The sequence below is a fragment of the Hippichthys cyanospilos genome, chromosome 5 (assembly GCF_059441005.1).
Source record: "Hippichthys cyanospilos isolate Australia breed blue-spotted pipefish chromosome 5, RoL_Hcya_1.0, whole genome shotgun sequence".
Taxonomy (NCBI): Eukaryota; Metazoa; Chordata; class Actinopteri; order Syngnathiformes; family Syngnathidae; genus Hippichthys; species Hippichthys cyanospilos.
The window spans coordinates 26,672,161-26,692,290 of record NC_142373.1 but is presented as its reverse complement, the minus strand read 5'-3'; the positions used below and the strand labels follow the sequence as shown (position 1 = coordinate 26,692,290).

Sequence of the window (20,130 nt, the reverse complement as noted above, 5' to 3'; positions counted from 1 at the left end):
AGGATGATAGCTTTTAATGTTCAGTTATATTTTACTCTGAAGATGTGTGATTTTAATCTAGAAGGCCGCGCGATATTTCTGTTTCCTGTTTTTACCTTTCTGAAACTGATTAGCTCTTTCACGTCATGTTTCGTGTTCTGTCACACCCACTACCACCCAATCACGCAAACGTCATTGACGGCAATCCAAATGCGTCGCTAATTACTCTGTCCATATAGTCAATCTGAACCAAACCTTATTTACTTTCCCAAACCACGGCGAGCCACAAGATAAGGATGAAAGGGAAGCATGCCCCTCCAGAGCCGTGGGTTGCCGACCCCTATGCTATATTAATAGCTGCCTTATATATGACGCAGTCATGTAAATCATGACAAGGTAGAAATCCCAACTGAATTGAAGTTGAGCTTAACATAAAAAAAATGAATATTGCAGAGAGACGTGCTCTGAAACTTTCCTGCATGCCTGTCAGACGAGGTAACTATAAATGGACTTGCCACGGACACTCCTTGGACGTTGAACTTCTGCAGTTCACTTATTTACTTAAATCTTAAAATTATTAAACCTTATACAGTAACTGGAAAGTTATCCCTTCCCATCCAGTGAAATCAAGTTTAAGTGGCTGTAGTCTTACGGAGAACCGCGGTTGTATTAGCAGTGCCCAGTGGTCTAATTTAAGTGAAGCCTGTAGCTGACCAAAAATGATAACAATCAAAGATTACTCTTGAAATGACCATTTTATTACAAAAGAAAACTAGTTAAGTGGTTCACAATGCTCTGGTGAAGCCTTTTGTGATTAAGTTTCACACTACTCTTGTGGTCTACCTAACAATCGAAAGTTCGGTGGGAGTCGATTACAACTCCTGTTGTCATCGGTCGATTATCGCGCTGGGAGCCAAATACTTCTTGTAGGAGAGTCCATCTCCGTCCTTAAAGCGTGTGTGAGAGTCCTACAAGACATGTGACTTTTTGCCGGGGGTTCTGGTCCCCATTACTCATAAAAAATGAGGAATTACTCTATATTTTTTCTTTGCAAACATTCTTCCATGGTGCATTTGATGCTTGATGTAGGGGCAACAAAAAAACTAGTAAAGTTAAGGATTGCTTGTTTGGAGCATTCCACAGGTGAATAGGTTAATTCGAAACAATGTGAGTGTCATGATGAGGTATGAAGGATGCTCAGTGGCTTCTCAGCAAGACAGCTGGGATAGGCTCCAGCAGTCCTGTAACCTCTGTGAGGACAGCGGTCAAGATGGATGGATGGATGAATGGATTTCCACCTACAAAGCTTCAGCAATTTATATCCTTTCAAACGCTGATTGAATATTGTTAAAAGGAAAGGTGATATAATGCAGTGGTAAATATGACTCTTTCCTTTTATTTGGAACTTGTTGCAAGTATCAAATAAAAAAATGAAGATTTGAATAACAACAAGAGTGAATTTTATCTATTTAAACATAAAATTTATAGTTTTTTGTAGTGTATTAAATCAAAGATACAGCCATTGAAAAAATTATAAGCCACGGTTTGTCTCTCCACTTTAATATTAATTTTCAAGGTACATTTTTGTATTTTTTCACTATAACAATGAATCAAAACCAGCTCAAGAAAGTTGAAATTTAGAGCTGATTGAGACAAATAACGTCACAACTTTGTATGTATTGTAAATGCTGTATCTCAAAGACTGTGCTTTTAGCTAGTTCACATTTTCTTTTGTTTTACTTGATATTGATACACTTTTAGTGTTATGAAATAATCAAATTAAGAACAAACTGAATTTAACTTGCTTCCATTGTTTTTGCGGTTGTAGGTTGTAAGAAATTTGCCAATCATAGTACAGTGGGCCCCCGTGGTACAAACTTAATCCGTTCAGCGGCTATGCTCGTAACTCGAATTGCTTGTTTGACGGGCAATCCAAACCTATGTTAATTAGTGAATGCCTGCAACGCATTCAAAAACCTTAGGTAAAAACATCATGACTTTATACACATATTAAAAATTAGTAACATAATCTACTGTAGTTAAATTAAATAACATAAATGTACAAAGGAAAAATGACATTTACCTTTGGGGCGACGTGACTTGAGCTGGGTGGAGGCGGAGGGGAGCAGAGACCAACCCGCAGAATTTATTTATTTATTTTGTTAAACGATAACTTTTCTCAAACTAGAACCTATCACCGCCGATTTCCTTCTCTTTAATCCATAATAGAAGAAGTCTATCCATTTTGTTGTTGACCGAGGTCCATCCCTTGGCAAGGAAAGTCTTGCCCTTAGAAGACTGCCGAGCGATTACGGCCATACTCACGAGCAAGGTTAACTATGCGTGCGCCTCCTTCGTATTTTTTTATTATCTTTTGCTTCGTTTCTATTGTCTTCATCCTCTTACTTCTTCCTTTACCGCCATTAGCAATTTTAGAAGCCATGTCTAACAGATAAAGTTTGCAAAGTCTTCACAACACACCGACCAGCTGTGCCATCAAGCTAGATGAAGGCGTTCAGCCAATAGCATATCGGCATTTCTGTGATTGACGTGACGCCGGCCAATAGCATATCCACATCTCCGTGACTGAGACCGGGACTGTGACCTTAATCGACCAATACCATAACGGCATCTCCGTGACTGAGACCGTGACTGTAACCTTAATCGACCAATAGCATAGCGGCATCTCCGTGACTAAGACTGTGACTGTGACCGTGACTGTGACCTTATAAGACCAATAGCATATCGGCGTTTCCGTGTCATGCGAGAATAGTTCATTTGTTGACGCAGCAAAGCGAAAAAATAGTGAGGACACACTGACCGGCATGTTAGATTGTTCGTAAGACGAAAGGTTTGTGCGTAAGAGGGGGACAAAAAACGCCGCGGTCCACGTTCGTAAGATGAAAAGTTCGTAAAACAGGGAGTTTGTAAACCGGGGGCTTGTTTTTGTCTGTGTTTTACACAACTTTATTGGAAACAGGAGTTGGTCGTTTAATGCATTTGAGAGCACTAACTGTGTGGGAATCTTAAAGTCAGACAGATGTCTTGGTTAATGTGCACAAAGCTGAGCTAGACACTTTGCGCGTTTTCTCTGGACCTTCATGTACACAATAACAGTACACAAGTGTCAAGCTGCTGCTCTTCCACATTGGGAGGAGCCAGTTGAGGTGGCTCAGGCATCTGATAAGAATGCCTCCCTGACACCTCCCTGGTGAGGTGTTCCGGGCATGTCCCAACAGTACAAGGCCCCAGGACGACCCAGGGTATACTAGAGAGACGGTATCTCTCAGGTGGCAAGATCAGGCCTGGAAATCCTACCAGAGAAAATGGACGTGATAGGGGGTGGATGGATGGATTAATGATCCTTAAGAGATTTTTTTTTTTTATTGTTTCCAATGCTTATTTTTTTTCCCCAATTGAATCAAAATAAATGTGTCAAAGTTAGAAATGGTCTTTTCTTAGAATACTGATTTTTTTCCCCCCTATTTCCTTTGTTTCTACAGAGTCAGAAGTTATTTACAGAAACAGTGATGGCCATGTCATCAAGTTCAACATCCTCACTAATGAAACAGAGATTGTCCTATCAAACACAACATTTGTAAGTAGATTGAAATGTTTATTTTTTGTGACCCCACAGTGATGAGTTTTCTTTTAACACTGTCACTAACACTGTGCTGTTTCCCCTTCCATTAGATAAATTTCAATGTGGCGAAGTACGCTGTGTCCCCTGACTTAAAATATGTGCTTTTTGCCTATGATGTCAAACAGGTAGGCTTCCTTTCAAATGTTCTTCATTCCTCATACATTGACTGTTTTAAGGCTCTAGATTTGTTGCCATAGCTCAAAAACTTGTCTGTATGTTACGCAGAGATTCTAAATTAAAGGTGTGAATAGATGTGCTTTGAGAAAGTACTGTATCATCCTCTCAACAGAACAGTACAAAATAGTATAAAACAGTACAGACCCCTCTAGACCTTGAACAGGAATTTGGAAAGCACCTTTGTAGATACGAAACATTTAACAGCGAGAAAGTTTGGGAGTTTGAAAGCTTTCACATCATTCAAAATTTCAAAATTGATTATTACGATATTTCTTTTTGATCATTTCAAAAACAGTGCTACAAACAAAATATAATACACATTATACTCAATTATGAGTTACTCATCATCCTGTATTACTTCTAATACTTTGGCTCCATCCTCTCCTTCATACTGACTAGCACAGCATACTTTAGTTATTATCTTATAATGAACTACCTTAATATCTGGGTGCCAAAACCCACCTGAATAAAAGCCACAATGGCTAAATATATTCCGTAATTCCCCAAATATAAGATGCAAATGTGTATAAGACGCACCCTGAATGCGCTCGAAGCAGTGGTTTTTCCCTTTTCCTCGCAATGCAGTACACGTTCATTTTACCGTAAATAAATAAAGTTGAGCAGTATCCTTGTTTTCACCAAGTTTATGATTGTGTGTATATGCCAAAAGACGACAATTAATAATGAAATACCTTTCCGTGTTCTGTAACCGGTGCACTCTTAATTGAATCAGCTGGAGACATCTTAACTTTTACATGATCCTCTCTGTTTTAGTAATATTCGTGGTAGTGCATTGGTTCAAATTGCTCGCTTGTTTTATTGAAAATATAGAATTAACACGCTCAGCTAACACGAGAGACTGTTAGCTGCAACCGGCACTTGTTGCTAACAGCCAACTGACATCCGCTCTCCAGCTCGTCCTGTTACCGTAATTATTGAAGGAATATGGCCAATTAAAAAAAAAAATGCACATCTTCGCACGAATGGTGTTGAGTTATAAAAAAATAAATAAATAATTTTTAACTTACCGTTTATAGGATGCATCCATACTTTTGGCCTTCATTTATGAAAATAAATGAGTACATTTTATATTTGGGGATTTACAGAAATTAAAAACTAATTTGTAATGTTAGTCGCTTCGTCTGAATCGACAAGGGTCTCCCCATTATTAAATGGGATAATTGCAAAAAAAAAAAAAGCACTCACTAATAGATTAAAAAATTTCCTTTAAACTTCGTTCGTCATTTTGCCCCCAAAATGCCCCCAACGCTATCGTTACACAGCTTCTCATAACCTTTCTCAATTTCTCGTGTTGTCACACGAGGCACCTTTACTGGTGCCCTTAGACCTAGGTCACACTGCAGAGATGTATCTTGCACTTGGCCCCATTCCCTTTTAACTCCCCATAATTCCCTCCTATTATCTCTATTTCTCATTCACTCTCTCATTCGATGTGACAGGCAGTCGGGTTCTGCCTCATCCAGTAAGATAGTAAGATAGTAGTAACAGTTTCTTCATTCCACTGTGATGTGTTTGGCCCTTTGATTGGTGATGAGACTGGGTAAATATATTGACTGCTTGAAGCGCTACAGTAAAAATTCATAGCTGCACTGCATTTAAACACAGGGTTCAAAACATGAGAAAAAAAAAGTATCAGTTCATATTCTGAAACGTATGATATAACCCCCCAAAAAAAGAAAACATCAGATACAAATGTGTTAAAAATTAATTAATCCATCAGTCAATGTTTAGGCTTTAATCATCTAAAAATATACAATTTCTGTAATCCGCTAAATTTACCTTCAAGTAATGTTATTCATTAAGCTAAGTAAACCCATTATTGTTGGTTTTAAAAATTTATATTGGATTAAAATTCATTCAGGGTGGTATGGTAGAATATGGTAGAAGAGTCGTAGCATGTTCACATCACAGTTCAGACTCCCGCTCTCTCGCTCGGTCTGGCCTTCCTGTGTGGAGTTTGCATCTTCTCCCTGAGCCCACATGGGTTCTCACTGGGCACTTCCTCCCACATTCCAAAAAAATGCATGCTATGTGTATTGGACACTAAATTGTCCTTTGGTGCATGAATGGTTATTTGTCTCTGCTTTGGAATTGGCTGGCAAGCAATTCAGGGTGTCCTCCGCGCACTGTCCGGTCAGCTGGGATAGGCACCAGCAAGCCAGCATCCCTAGTGAGGATAAGCGGCTATAGAAAATGAATGGATGGATAAAATGCTTTCAGTCTAACCTGAAAACTATACCTTTATGCAACGCATAATTGTGCTATAGACCAAAGTATGTATTTTAATGTCTAGGATTTAAAATATTTATAATACTGAATTAAACAAATACTTAGGAATACATTTGGAATATCAGGCACTGAAACTTTATTTTAAACAACACAAATTTACAAGTTCAACTTTTAAAAACATGCAAAGAAAAGATTGAAAAACATTTCATTTTTATTTCAAGTACAAGAATTTGCTTTGAAAAATGCTTTATACGACCTCAGTCGTTTAGGCATGCTAGACAATCTATGTCGTTTTTAACCGAAAAGAAAAATGCTCTGAAGTGTTTCTTGAATGACTACTTTAATGCTTTTGGCCCAGTGCAAGGAATCTCTCCCAGAGACAAACACCTCCATGGTTACACGCACCACTTTTTCAGACTCATTTAGTGTAACTGCACAAAAAAAGCAACAGTGCAAAGATGACTTGGAAAACGAGAAGAAAATACAGCTGAGTCCAAAACTAAGAAGAGTGAGCAATTAAAAAAATCTTTATACTTCTGGATCCATAACAGCCATACTGTTGCCGTAGCCTTAGACTAATTGTGGTGATTGAAAAGATACTTACCATAACAACATTTTATGGGATGTTGTTGGGAAATGGTTTTAATTACTGCAGACATGGAATACTAGAGCAGAGGTTCTCAAAATTTTGCAAGGAGGCACCCCTTTTAGAAAGCAAATTTTCTAAGGACCCCCATTGCAAATTTTTGCGGAAACAAAGCAAAATAATCATTTAAGCCAAACATAAGTTCCCTTTTTATTCAGCAACATATCCTTTGACAATGAGTATATTTATTAATTTTCAGCTTATACAGAAGTTTAGAAAATTATACAAAATTATACAGAAGTTTAGAAAATAAAAATTGCAAAATACACGCCTCCTTATAACAAACCGGATCAATTTCCTCCAAAAAGGTTGCTGCCAAATATTTAGTCAAAAACAACATTATAAAATAAAATAAAATGTCGGTTTAGCTTTGTTGGCTTCATCGCATTGTTGGCAAGCAATTGTAGACACAAAACACATTTTGACAAATTTCAAAATGATTACATTTTTAAAAATATATTAAACTGGTTGAATTGGTTGCTTTATTTAAGTCATCAATCGAGTCATCAATACTTTCACAATTTAACATAAACTAAACATAAATGAACACAAATATATACTTTTTATCAATGATCCAATGTTACAGTGGCTTGCACAGGGGTCAACAACATGGTGCCCCTGGGCACTGGGTAGCCCCTGCGCATCACATGAGGTGATAGTTTAGAAGTGATAGGACATTGTGATTTTCTAGGAATTTTACTAACAATTATACATATACTATATGACAGATAATGTACATTACATATTGGCCTTGGTTTACATCTATACTACAGCTTTTTCTTAATTATTTTGAGAAATCAATAGCATGATCAGGGTCTTCACATAAACTGGTAGCCCTTGGTATTACTCAGTACCAAAGAAGTAGCTCTTGGTTTCAAAAGGGTTGGTGACCCCCTGTGCTAGAATGTTATCTACAGTCACAAGTTGGACCAACAAATGACTAATTTTGCGCATATGAGCATAAATGACAACATTCAATTGAAGAAAACACAACTCACAGACACTCGTTGGCCACATCTCACAAAGAGAAGGAACAACGCCTGAGCACTGTCCCTCCTCACCACAAAATGCAAAATGCATTTCATCTTTCATCAACAGCTTTTCATCTGGTCATGTTGTTTTGTCTTTGGAAAAATTGTACACACCTTTTGTATTAAGAAGGAACATCTTATTTGCGGAGGAAATTACTTAGAGGAAGAGATCTTTATTTTGTCTTGCTATTATGCAAAAAAGAAAAGGGACCACAAAGTGTATGCAAGGATTTGAAAGTGTGCTACAATCTAAAAAAGAATTTGGAGGTTAGGGAAGAAGCTGCAAAATGAATACTGTACTGTGTATGCATGCTCTATGTCAGTTTGTGGAAAGTGGTGAAAATAAAAAGAACAGTAGCTGTAAGAGCTGCACCATTATCCAGTGTTGGGCAAGTTACTTCAAAATGCATGATTTATTGCTTATTACTATCATTTCAAGGTACAGTGGGCCCCCGGTTTACGAACTCCCTGTTTTACGAATTTTTCATCTTACGAACGTGGACCGCGACATTTTTTGTCCCCCTCTTACGCACAAACCTTTTGTCTTACGAACAATCCAACATGCCGGTCAGTGTGTCCGCACTATTTTTTTCGCTTTGCTGCATCAACAAAAAAAAACTTTTCTCGCATGTCACGGAAACGACGATATGCTATTGGTCTTATAAGGTCACGGTCTCAGTCACGGAGATGCCTATATGCTATTGGTCGATTAAGGTCTCAGTCACGGTGTCAGTCACGCAGATGCCGATATGCTATTGGTCGATTAAGGTCACAGTCACGGTCTCAGTCTCGGAGATGCGGATATGCTATTGGCCGGCGTCACGTCAATCACAGAAATGCCGATATGTTATTGGCCGAAGCTTTCATCTAGCTTGATGGCACAGCTGGTCGGTGTGTTGTGAAGACTTTGCAAACTTTATCTGTTAGACATGGCTTCTAAAATTGCTAGTGGCGGTAAAGGAAGAAGTAAGAGGATGATGACAATAGAAACCAAGCAGGAGATAATAAAAAAATACGAAAGGAGGCGCGCGCATAGTTAACCTTGCTAGTTAGTATGACTGAAATGTAAGGCACTGCATTACATTATATTAGTATTATTACATTTATATATATTACACTACGATTTAATTACTTTTACAGTATAATACTCTCACCAACATAACTGGAAATATGGATTTGCCCATCTAAATGTATCTCATTACGCACATTACACATCCAGTGGAAGGTTGGCTTGAGCCCAAAAAGAACAAATGCAAAAAAAAAAGTACAAATCATTTAAACTGTGTTGTATTGTAAAGACGTGACAAGATACAGAATCACTTTTTGTATTTTAATCCCTTTATTACTTACCTTGACAGCATAGTGATGCATTGTTTATGCTTAAAGCAGAAACAATGTGCATTTCACACTTTCAATGTTAATATGCAAAATCAAGTTCAGTCAGTGAGGTTAGGGCCAGACATTTAAAAAATAAATGGTTTCAGTGGGGCTAACGTTAGCAGCTAGCCTATGTCATCGTTATTGTGTTTAACGTGAGCGTCTGTATGCTTCATCTTGATACACATTGACCACAACTATTTATAGACTATGGCCATTGTGCAGCGAAAATTCGTGTTAGCTTACCTTGTCATTATTACTTTTTTTACTTATTGCTTTGTTTTATCCCCACTCTCAATCCTCCGCATGTTTTCTTTTCAAGTTACTATGTCTCCGCTTTAAACAGTTTGTCAAATTACAGGTGCTATTTGGCGAAGTGGATGGCTCTTTACGTGCTTGTAACCATAACATTCTTCTTGTCTTCAACTCTCACAAACTGAAAGTAATAGACATATGTCCGTCTTGTGTACTTGTTGTCCATATTCAGCCTGTCATCATCTTTGTTGTAGTAGCTACTAATAACAGAAAATAAACGTTTTGTTCCAGACTTTCTGATCCAGCGATGTTTTGAGCAAATTTGGGGAAAAAAACCCCTCAATTTTCAGGTTAAAAATGCATTGTAATGCATTGTCTTACTCTCCTTTGTATCAAGTAAAATATTCCAATTTTTTTGTGTGTCATGAGTGTCACTGCCATCAGCAAAACGTAATGCTAAGTTATGTCCACCATGTTTCAGCAAAACATAATGCTAATGTAATGCTAAGTTATGTCCGCCAAAATGGTCCCCACAAGTACAAGAGGTCTCCACATAGACAGTGAAGCCTGGAATTGGGTCCCCACCATTTGCAAAAACAAAGAGCACACATACAGAGATGCACACACTCACTTTTTTTCAAATAAAAACATTTTTATGTGAAGACATTCTTTCAGGGACCAAAATAAATGGTCTTCTCTGAAACTGATAGTATTACAGTGCAGTGCAGTGTGATGAAATTATTATTCTATGATGGATAAAATTGTTGTTAGTCTGGGTTTTTGTCTGGGCATGCATGGGCATAATAATTTGCCAAGCAGCTTCACTTTGTGTGGCTACCCTTGTTTGTCTCAGTTAATATTAATTTATTGAAACTTGAAATACTCTGGATGACCTCATGTTGTCAGATTTCGGTTAAATTTGGAGTTGCTCCTGCTGTGATGCATTAAGGGATACGAGCAACTTGCAGAGATGGCGTGTTGTCAAGTATCAAACCCGATAGTCGACAAAAGTATTTTTTGAATTTAACTCACATTTCTTGAGGTTGTGATAAACTGTTTAGCAACAAGCCAATGATGTCAGTTTTTAAAGTAGCCCCGTCAGAGGGGTCAAAGGTCACATTTATTTATGGTTAATGCTATGCGTAGAGATTTCTCAGATCCTCAGAATTTTCTGATATTATGCATTATCAATGATGTAACACTGTTCTTAAACAGTTGCACTATTTACTCATAGAAAATGATCATTAAGGGGATGCTCCTTTTACACATATTTGTGACAATCATCTGTGATTTTAAGATAATCTGCTGTGAAATGTTTCAAGCAGGTATTTTTGTTCTTTGCATTCCGGTCTTTTTGGTGCTCCTGTGTCTGTTTTTATTGAATGGTGGTCCGGGCATCAATTAGAAAATGAGAAAATATTTGCAATGAATGAATGAATGAATAAATAAATAAAATCTAAGGTTCATAACAATTAAAATATTATCTTTGGAGTGTATTCAATTATATATAGATTGAAAACAATTCACACAAGATAGTATTATTTACATATCAAGACCGTGGGGCCAAATCTGGCATGCCATATAAGTTTTTTGTGGTCCGCAAAAGCAAATCATGTCAATTTCCATGACCCTTGCTAAACCTAGTTCCCAAATTTGAACTTGTCATGTATATTCAATAATCAAGATGAGAATATATAATATTATTTTACAATATATAATAAGATTTTTTGTTTTGTTTTGTTACAGTACCTTCAACAGTCGTATGCTTTACTTCTGACTTCAATACTACTACGCCATTAATTTGTTGTGTTTATTTATCATATTATGAGATGATTCTAAATTGTTTTGGTTTCCTCATCATATTGGTCCAATCAGGGAAGATGAAGCTACAAAATGGCCCGCAGCAAATATGAGTTTGACACTCGTTTTACACACTGTCCCAACTTAATTGCAATTGGGGTTTGGACTATAAAGGTTTTCTGACGGTAACAATTTGGTCTGTGGAATTAACTAAAACTGATGTCATTGGGAAATGTTTCTACAATTGCTGACTAATAGCTAATTAATAATTAATTAATAATTTAATGTTTTTGAAACAGTCATGTCCTATAGTATGTCGATACAATGATTTCCTTGGCTTTGGATTGTATTGTCATTTTTTTGTGATGAAATATGGACTGTGTGCTGTCTCCCTCACCAACCATGGTGGTATATTATGATGTCAGGCACAGGTTGTCCAAAGGCAAAGCACACAACAATGACTTTCGCAAGATGCAATCGTATCACAGCTGTCACCCGTGCAAATTGCATTGTCTACAGATTCTATCACTATGAGCAGCAAGCAGTCTGTTTGATGCCTTTTTCCTTTCCATTTTTTATCAAGATGTCATTATCTGTGGCACTGCTGCTTTTTGTATTTATATGTTTGACAGTCCTCTTTTAATCCTCTACTCTCTCTGTTTATTTTGCTCCAGGTTTACAGACATTCCTACATGGCTTCCTACAGCATTTACAATATTCACACAAGGTAATTGTCACTGTTAGTTGCAATCACAATAGCAATCCTGTTTGCAAACTTGTTTCACAGCAGTATATGTATGTAATGTGGATTTTTTTCCCTCTATAAAAATGTGATGCATTTTCACAAAATCAGATTTATCTCCCAAATTCAAAACATCTCAATATCGATAGAATCTAGTGCTATACCTAAGTCCCTATTAAAATTGTATATAATACTTAGAAGTAGGTCAAAAATTGACAGACTTTGAATGTTGTCAAGTTGAACTCTATCAGCTCGCTGATCATTTGAATCATGTGCTCTGGAGGACGGAAATATCCAAAAACATACAGGATAATGGCCCTTGAGAACCAGGTTTGGAAATGCTTGTTTTAAAACAGTGGTCCCCAACCTTTTGATCACCACGTACCGGTCAACGCCTTTATATTGCAGACCGGTGTGTGTGTGTGTGTGTGTGTGTGTGTGTGGGGGGGGGGGGGGGGGGGGGGGGCTGCTCTGAAAACCACATCATCCTTCTCACTATGTATGTAATATCAAACAAAGATCCAGCACAGACATATGAACCGAATGGTACGTGCACCGAACGCGAAAATTCGGGTCGCTGCGCTCATTCGCTGGGCTTTCTGCCGTTGTCGATCAAAAAACACACAGGCTCTTGGGAGGAGGAAAGCGGCTTCTCCGTGCTGTTGGAAATCTCTTACCTAAATTTCTTTTGTAATAAATTTGGGATTTCAAGTATAAACTGCGATTTTTAGTCATGTTTTCTACAGCCTTCATTGTAGTTGGACTTTGCCGCTGACATGACATGGCTCTCCGTCAGACCATGGCCACTAAAACTTGCATTTACTGTCTAAGGTTTAATCATTTAAGATGTAAGTAAATATGTGTACTGCAGTAGATGGATGTCCAAGGAGTGTCCGTTTATAATTACTGTACCTCGTCTGTCTGGCATGCAAGAAACCTTCTTAGCACGTCCATCAACAACATAGCTTTTTTTTTAATGAAAAAAAAATCTGCGATGCACTGAGGCCGCGATAGGCATTTATTAGCTAAAACTTTTTACTGTAGAAAATGCTGAAATGACCAAAATGTGTGGCAGCACACAATTAGCACTAGTAGTAAATAATTCACCCACGGACGGAACTATTTTTATGAATATTGGGTTCCTACGGGGACAGATTTGATAGAAGGAATGCGTGTTAGTGAGCGCGGTATAGCGACGCCACTTTGAATTTTAATGTCATGCATTTTAATGTTTTTGGCCCCGTTATTCATGCTGTTGGTGTAGTCTTAATGAACCGTGAGGGTCATGAGGACGAGCGGACAGGATGGAGGCTGCATGTTGCATGGCCCACCACTTGAGGTGCAAGATGGCGCGGCAGCTTCACGGTAAGAGCAAATGAGTACTTTTCCTTCTTGATTAGAAGGATGGGTACCATAAAACTCAAATTCAATAAGAAATTAAATCACACATATTGCACTGTGGAAAATACTTGAATATCGTGTTATGGCCCCTGTAAAGTGTTCAAATCACAGGCATGAAAAATATAGACTTTATTCCCCAGTGGTCTTTTAACGTTTCCTGAAAGTTTTGGGTCAATATCTTTTTTCTAAGGTACTAGTTTGGACATTTGACAGATAGATGTGTCAAAGCTTTAATCGTGCCCCCTAGGCATTTCCACTTAGCAATATTCAAATTGGTGTAACCTTGAATTTTGAGTTATCACCATTGATATAATTTTAAAGAGGATTGAGTGTAGAATTTGACTATATCAATGATTGCTTTCCTGAGACATAAGCCTGATTTTGTGAAAGCGCATCATACATACAAGAGGAAATTATCATTTGCCATCCTTAACTATTCTAAAGCAAGTGCTGTATAGGCTTGACAATACAACATTATATATGTTAATTGTATTCTGATTGTTGTCTTTTTTATAATTTTATTGCAGGGAAGTTTGGGAGCTTGACCCGCCAGAAGTGGTTAACTCAGTCCTACAGTATGCTGCCTGGGGAGTGCAAGGCCAACAATTGGTCAGAAGACATAAACTATCTTTTATAGCTTTTGTATTTTATTCCAAATCATTTTTACATGTTGTTTGCATGCATCATATCAAAATGTTTTGATAAGCGGAACTACTGTATAATTAAACATTTAACCTGAGTAGTGGTGTGCCAAAAAGTATCGATTCATATAAGAATTAAGATACTCATTTACATACTAGGATTCGGAATCCATATACATTTTTCAAACATTGATTTTGTATTTAAAAAAAAAAAATCAACTTGTGTCAGGTTCTGTGTAACTATATCAGATGTGCACTGCTAAAACGTTCTAAAAAATGAGATTCATTCTGTTTTTTGACCCCATGAATTTGACCCCAAAATTAAGGGTGCATCTTTTTTTGGAGGAATTACAGTATTTTTAAATTGGACTTTACGGCAGTGGTTGCTACCAGCTCAATAATAATAATAATGTTCAATCGCTGATTAAGGACATGAGAAATCACTAGGCAGTTACGCTGTCATTTTACGATATGACACAAGTCCCCAGCATCAGCGGGAGATGATAAGTACGTGATGCATTCAAATGCAGTCAGACATTTCAAATTCAGACAGAAAACAGGTGAATGCATGCATTAAACATTACTAACTGCAAATATCTAAATAAATAATCTTATTCATCTATAAAAGCCAATACATATCAAGGAGTGAAGTAATAACGATATTAAAATAAAACTTTCTAATCTTAATTTGTCATCTGTTTGGAAAGCAGGCTGGGGTAGATTATAATGATGCACATTTATACATTGAGTCAGAAAGGTTGTCAAATCATTTTGAATCAAAAATCGTTTTGAATCGGTTCTGAATCAAAATTGAAAAAAAAAATCGGAATAAAATCGAATCGGGAGACTGTCAAACAGCCACCCCGAACTAAGTAACAAATGCCTCTAATGTTCCTTTGAATGATTGTAATTTATTAAATTGTTTTGTCAATGCTTTTTGTACTTTCAGATCTATATATTTGAAAATAACATTTACTATCAGTCTGATGTCAAGAGTAACTCTCTTAGGCTGACATCCTCAGGGAAGGAAGGGATCATATTTAATGGGATTGCAGACTGGCTTTATGAAGGTAATGGACAATTCTCCTGGTTTTAATTTGTTCATATTTAACAAGCGGTTATCAGTAATATTAATGCATTTTAGACTTTTCCAATGCAGTGGCTTTTGGGTTCAGTGTTTCCATGCATTGACATGGTGCTATGTTGTGATTATGTTGTTATAGCAGGCAACTATTGTCAGTGAGTGACTTTGAAGTTGAACGATGGATCGTTATCGACCTTGAAACCCTGACAAGGAAAGAAAGTTCCATGCGTTTTCTTAAAATGCAGCTGTGGCAATTCTTGATTTGTTTGTCATATATCTTGTACAACCAATTAGGGTACATTGAGCGATGTGATGGAACTTTACTCAAAAAGTCACTCAATGTGCCAAAGTAGCCCTTTGCAGCAATTCAGAATTGAAACTTGGGCCGGGGTCCAGTCTAGCATGTTTGGGGCCGCATTGCACATATCTGGACTGAAATCAAATGGCCCAGACACTAAAAAATGCAAAAAGAGATCATGCATTTTTATATAGGTGGTAATGGCATGATACCTTCTTGTGACTGCTTCCAAGTCAGTCCTTAGATCATACAGGAGCTTTAAAATTGCATTTTTGCTAGCATTCAACCACAAATGTTCTCCCAGCTCTGTTTCATGTTGCCTGCAAGTGTAGTCACTTGCACCTTTTTACCTGTTTGTATACGTGGTATTAAAAGATTCAAAGTCAGACAATGATAATGAAAGATAAGTTTGATTTGAATGAACACACATTCAAGATCATACTTTGTATGTATATTTGCTGTTTTGGATTGTAATTTTTGCATTTATTAATATATATTTTAATGGGGTATGTCAGTTACCAGCAATTGTTTTTCCATCGTTTGAAACCAGGATTTAATTTCTATGCCTGACAAGCAGGAGTGGATTTATACACCAACTATTTGAAAGAGTATTTTCTACCGTTGGAGGCCTTGACCACTGTCCTTAGAATGGCATAAGATTCTGGGAAAAAGACAGCGGTTAAAGTAATACCTTGTTTCATTTATACTATAGTGACTCACCCTTTGTGATGAGGCTCGGTTTAATTAAACAAACAAGCTTAATTAGGTGCTGACTGATAGTACTTTTAAAGTTGTCGAGCAGTTTTTTTATCTTGAGAAAAAAGAGAGTAGCAATAAAATCAGTTAAGGAAAGCGTGCACTGATGCAACAGCATGATGAAAATGCATGTAAAATTGGAAGAGTACATTTATGTTTCTTTTCCTTCAGAGGAGATCCTCCAGACGCATGTGGCACACTGGTGGTCTCCGGATGGAGAGAGATTGGCCTTCCTTGTGCTTAATGACAGTCAGGTGCCTAGCATGGCTTTGCCTCGATTCACCGGCATGACATACCCAAAAGGAAAACAGTATCCATACCCCAAGGTAAGGCTTGCAAATTCTATTCACTGATTTCCAAAAAGCAAACGTATTACGGTAAACACAAAACGCTGCAATCACAAAAATAAAGCGGAACCAAACTTACAAACCACATAACTAATGCATAAAATCAATATTGCAATTAGGACGGAAATGTGGTGCCATCACAGGGAAGCACCAAAAGTGAGGAACCAGTGAGTGTGAGCATACTAGTCTCTTCTTCATTTTTCAGAGCCGGATCAAAAGAAACAACAGAAATCAAAACCAAACTCAGAGGGGGAACAACGGCAGGGAATTTGCGGAACTGGCACAAGTGCTGCACATAAAGATTAGACAATGACCCCACAACTAACTGTAACTAAACTGGGCCTTCAATAAACAGGCAAATAATTACGCAAACACGAAACAGCTGGATGCAACGAGAGGTGGGGGAAGCTGATTAGAGGAGACACCAGGTCTGGAACACACTGATGACAGGTAACATAAATTACACGACAGACACGAGGGAAAAACACAACATGAACCCAAAAGCAAAATAACAAACTCCACAAAATAAGCCCACAATAGAAAAATCCTAGACTAAACGTGACACCAAGAGCAGGCAAGCTTTAACAAGATTGTAGGCTAAATTAAAATCGCACTTTAAGATAAGTCCATCATTTTATTTCTTTACCACTAATTGAATATGAACAAAATAAAATTATGAAAACATATTAAAAATGAAAAAATAGATAAATCAAATGCTTGACTCACCAAAATAGGGGTCGCCCACTTATTTCAATACAAAATCTATTTTTCTTTCATTCCTCAGAAAGACTTCAATGACTTGCTTGTAGAGTTTGTGTGTTTCATTTACAATAATAGATTCTCTCTATTGACATGGACACCAATGCTGAAAGTTGGCCCAATTTCTGTTTTAATCTTCTTCAGCCAACGTGGTTTAAAAAAAAAGAGCAGATTTGAATCTCCTGCTAAATGTCTGGCTTAACTTTACGCTACACCTTTAGTGCTGATTAACCGGTTAGCTTGGTTGAGCTACGTGTTTTTTTTTTTTTTAATAACTTTATTTCACGACTTCCAACGTTAAACATGGTTGATAACTATAGCACCGCCTCCCTGCAGTGAGCATGCAATCATGTCACATTCAACGTAAGGCTTCTAGACGGCCAACGTATAACTCGATTGGCGATTGCAGCTGTCTATTAAACTATATGGGCCCGTTCACATATGCCTTTGCACACAGCAAATATGTCTTTGCACACTGCACGGGAATCCCACAACTATTGATTGCGAATGCACTGGCCCCTCCTGCAGGTAGATGTCATACGGCCTGGCGACAGAAGTTGAATTCTAATAAGCTAAACTCTAACCTAAAACTACAGCACTGGAAGGAGCGTAACCAAATGGATATAATATGACACGAAAAGAATTTGGAGAATAATTTTACATGTAATATATATATATATATATATATATATATATATATATATATATATATATATATATATATATATATATATATATATATATATAATCAAAATAAATTTAAAATGAAATTATATTATATTATTATATTATAGTTATTATAATTATTATAGTTTATTATGGTTATGATAATGTAAGGTTATGCAGAGAAGGCCTTGCTAGCCCACCACTGAGACATATCTATCTATCTATCTATCTATCTATCTATCTATATATATATATATATATATATATATATATATATATATATATGTATATATATATATATATATATATTGTTTGCCTTGAGATGGTTCTGGTGTATTGGTGATGAGTGCAGAGAGAGAGAGAGAGAGAGAGAGAGAGAGAGAGAGAGAAAGACCCCTTTTAGGACCTTTAATTTGTACATTTTTACTTTACATTTCCAGTGATTCTGGAATCATTTACAAGTCCACAGGATCAGTAATATTGCTATTGGCTACATCTAAAATTATTAATGACAATAAATCCCATAATTGTTACTGAAGGGGACAATGATGGGTCTGGAAAGAAGAGCATCAAGTAACAAAATCTGGTAGTGCTTTGAGACCCAAAATCTAATTGAGAACCCCTTCTTATAGCAAATTTATGTTACGTTTTCCAAATCCCGTGGTTTCGGGTCAAAAGGCTAAGCTTAAGTGACTTCATCTCAGACAATGTTAAAAGCAGGAAGTTTGGAGCTGTCAACTGTCAATCACCATCATTCTTGGAGGATGCAGTCGACAACATGCCATTTATCCACTGACAAGCCCCTAGGCCCCCTCACCTCTCTCTTCCAGGGTTCAGTAGCACCCTGATGTACATCTAGAATTCCTTTGACCGTAGAACTCACCAAATAGCAGCAGTACCTAAAGGAAGACTTCTTTTGACACTGTGATTTCATACATTTTACAAGAGGGTAACACTGAGAGGAAATGTCTGTTGTTTTGGATTGCAATTGAAAATGTATTTACTGGTAGTTAAGCATTGTTTCATAAACATATGGTTATCTCTGATATCAAGCCGAAACCTTGTACAATCAGGGGTGGTGAAGTCATTTTAGCTCAGGAGCTGCATTGAGCAAAATCTATTCTAAAGCGGGCCAGGTGGGTAAATTCATGCTATATAACTAAAAACAATATTTTTGCAATGTGCATCGGCCTAGTCCTAGCCAAAAGCATGAGTAAGCTGTAAATATATTTTTGAAAAGCAAAAAAATAAATAAAGATTAATTAAATTAAATCCGTTCCTTTTTGGTCTCTACATATCCCAAATGGCATTTTTCCGTGAACTGCATGAAATGAATTTAAATTTTCCATTCCTTCAGAAAATATATTTTTTAGAACACATAAGTAGGTTAGACTCTAACCTCTCTCGCCACTACAACACACCACTTGCGCCTTCCCCAACACTTGAACACGTGGCAGCTACCGTAATGTAGATGGTATCAACATAAAGCGCCGCTTCTCTGATTTCAAAATCTGTTGGAATTATGTTGCTGCCACAAATGGCTCAAGAGTTACGGTGATTTGAAAAACATCTCATGTGCCAGGTTGAACCTTCGTGGGCTGTATCCAGTTTGTATATTTGACACCCATCAACTGTAAAGAGACCCAAAAAATTGTTTGGTAAACCATTAAAAAAGCTATAATGTGCTTTAAGTTTTTCACAGACAAATATATTCATATCTGCGATGAAATCTTTCCTTTGGCACATTTAATTTCTTGTGAAGTGTGCATTTTTTTATTTATTTTTTTAATGGTTATTGGGGTTGGTGCTCTGATTGAAGCAATTTTATGAGTTGGGTCAATGAAGGAAAATAACACATTTGGGGTGTTTATGGCGAGTTATTGGCATTGTAACATTGTTAAAACTCTAGAACATTTAATTACAACTGTTCAGCCCCTTTAACATCGTGTCACCAAAAAGACCAAGCAATTTTCAACACTTGAGATGTATACGTTTGTCAATAATTTGTAAAAGTAACACCCGCATGTGTGGACTGGCCGATGGTAACAATTTAATGTATTTGATAAAGCCTTGAGACTATCTCACTTGCAGGCTGGCCAACCAAATCCGTTGGTGAAGCTTTTTGTTGTCAATCTTTATGGGCCGACACACACACTGGAGCTCATGCCACCAGACAGCCTCAAACTACGGTGAGAATCGCTTCATTTCTCGCAGATGAAGATAATAACAACGTGTGAATAATTCCCTATTTAAAACACTAGAGTGTTTACGCAAATCA

General features: G+C 37.2%; 1 protein-coding gene across 1 annotated transcript in view; it reads left to right on the top strand.

Annotated features, from left to right (window-relative positions):
- The window catches only part of LOC148424156 (inactive dipeptidyl peptidase 10-like), a 66,969-nt gene that overhangs the window by 21,232 nt on the left and 25,607 nt on the right, over window positions 1-20,130 (top strand). Inside the window, exons 4-10 of the mRNA XM_088415056.1 lie at window positions 3,483-3,577; window positions 3,673-3,747; window positions 11,833-11,885; window positions 13,829-13,910; window positions 14,892-15,012; window positions 16,252-16,406; window positions 19,944-20,041. Coding sequence (XP_088271182.1) covers window positions 3,483-3,577; window positions 3,673-3,747; window positions 11,833-11,885; window positions 13,829-13,910; window positions 14,892-15,012; window positions 16,252-16,406; window positions 19,944-20,041 — 679 coding nt within the window. The remainder of the gene's footprint in view (window positions 1-3,482; window positions 3,578-3,672; window positions 3,748-11,832; window positions 11,886-13,828; window positions 13,911-14,891; window positions 15,013-16,251; window positions 16,407-19,943; window positions 20,042-20,130) is intronic.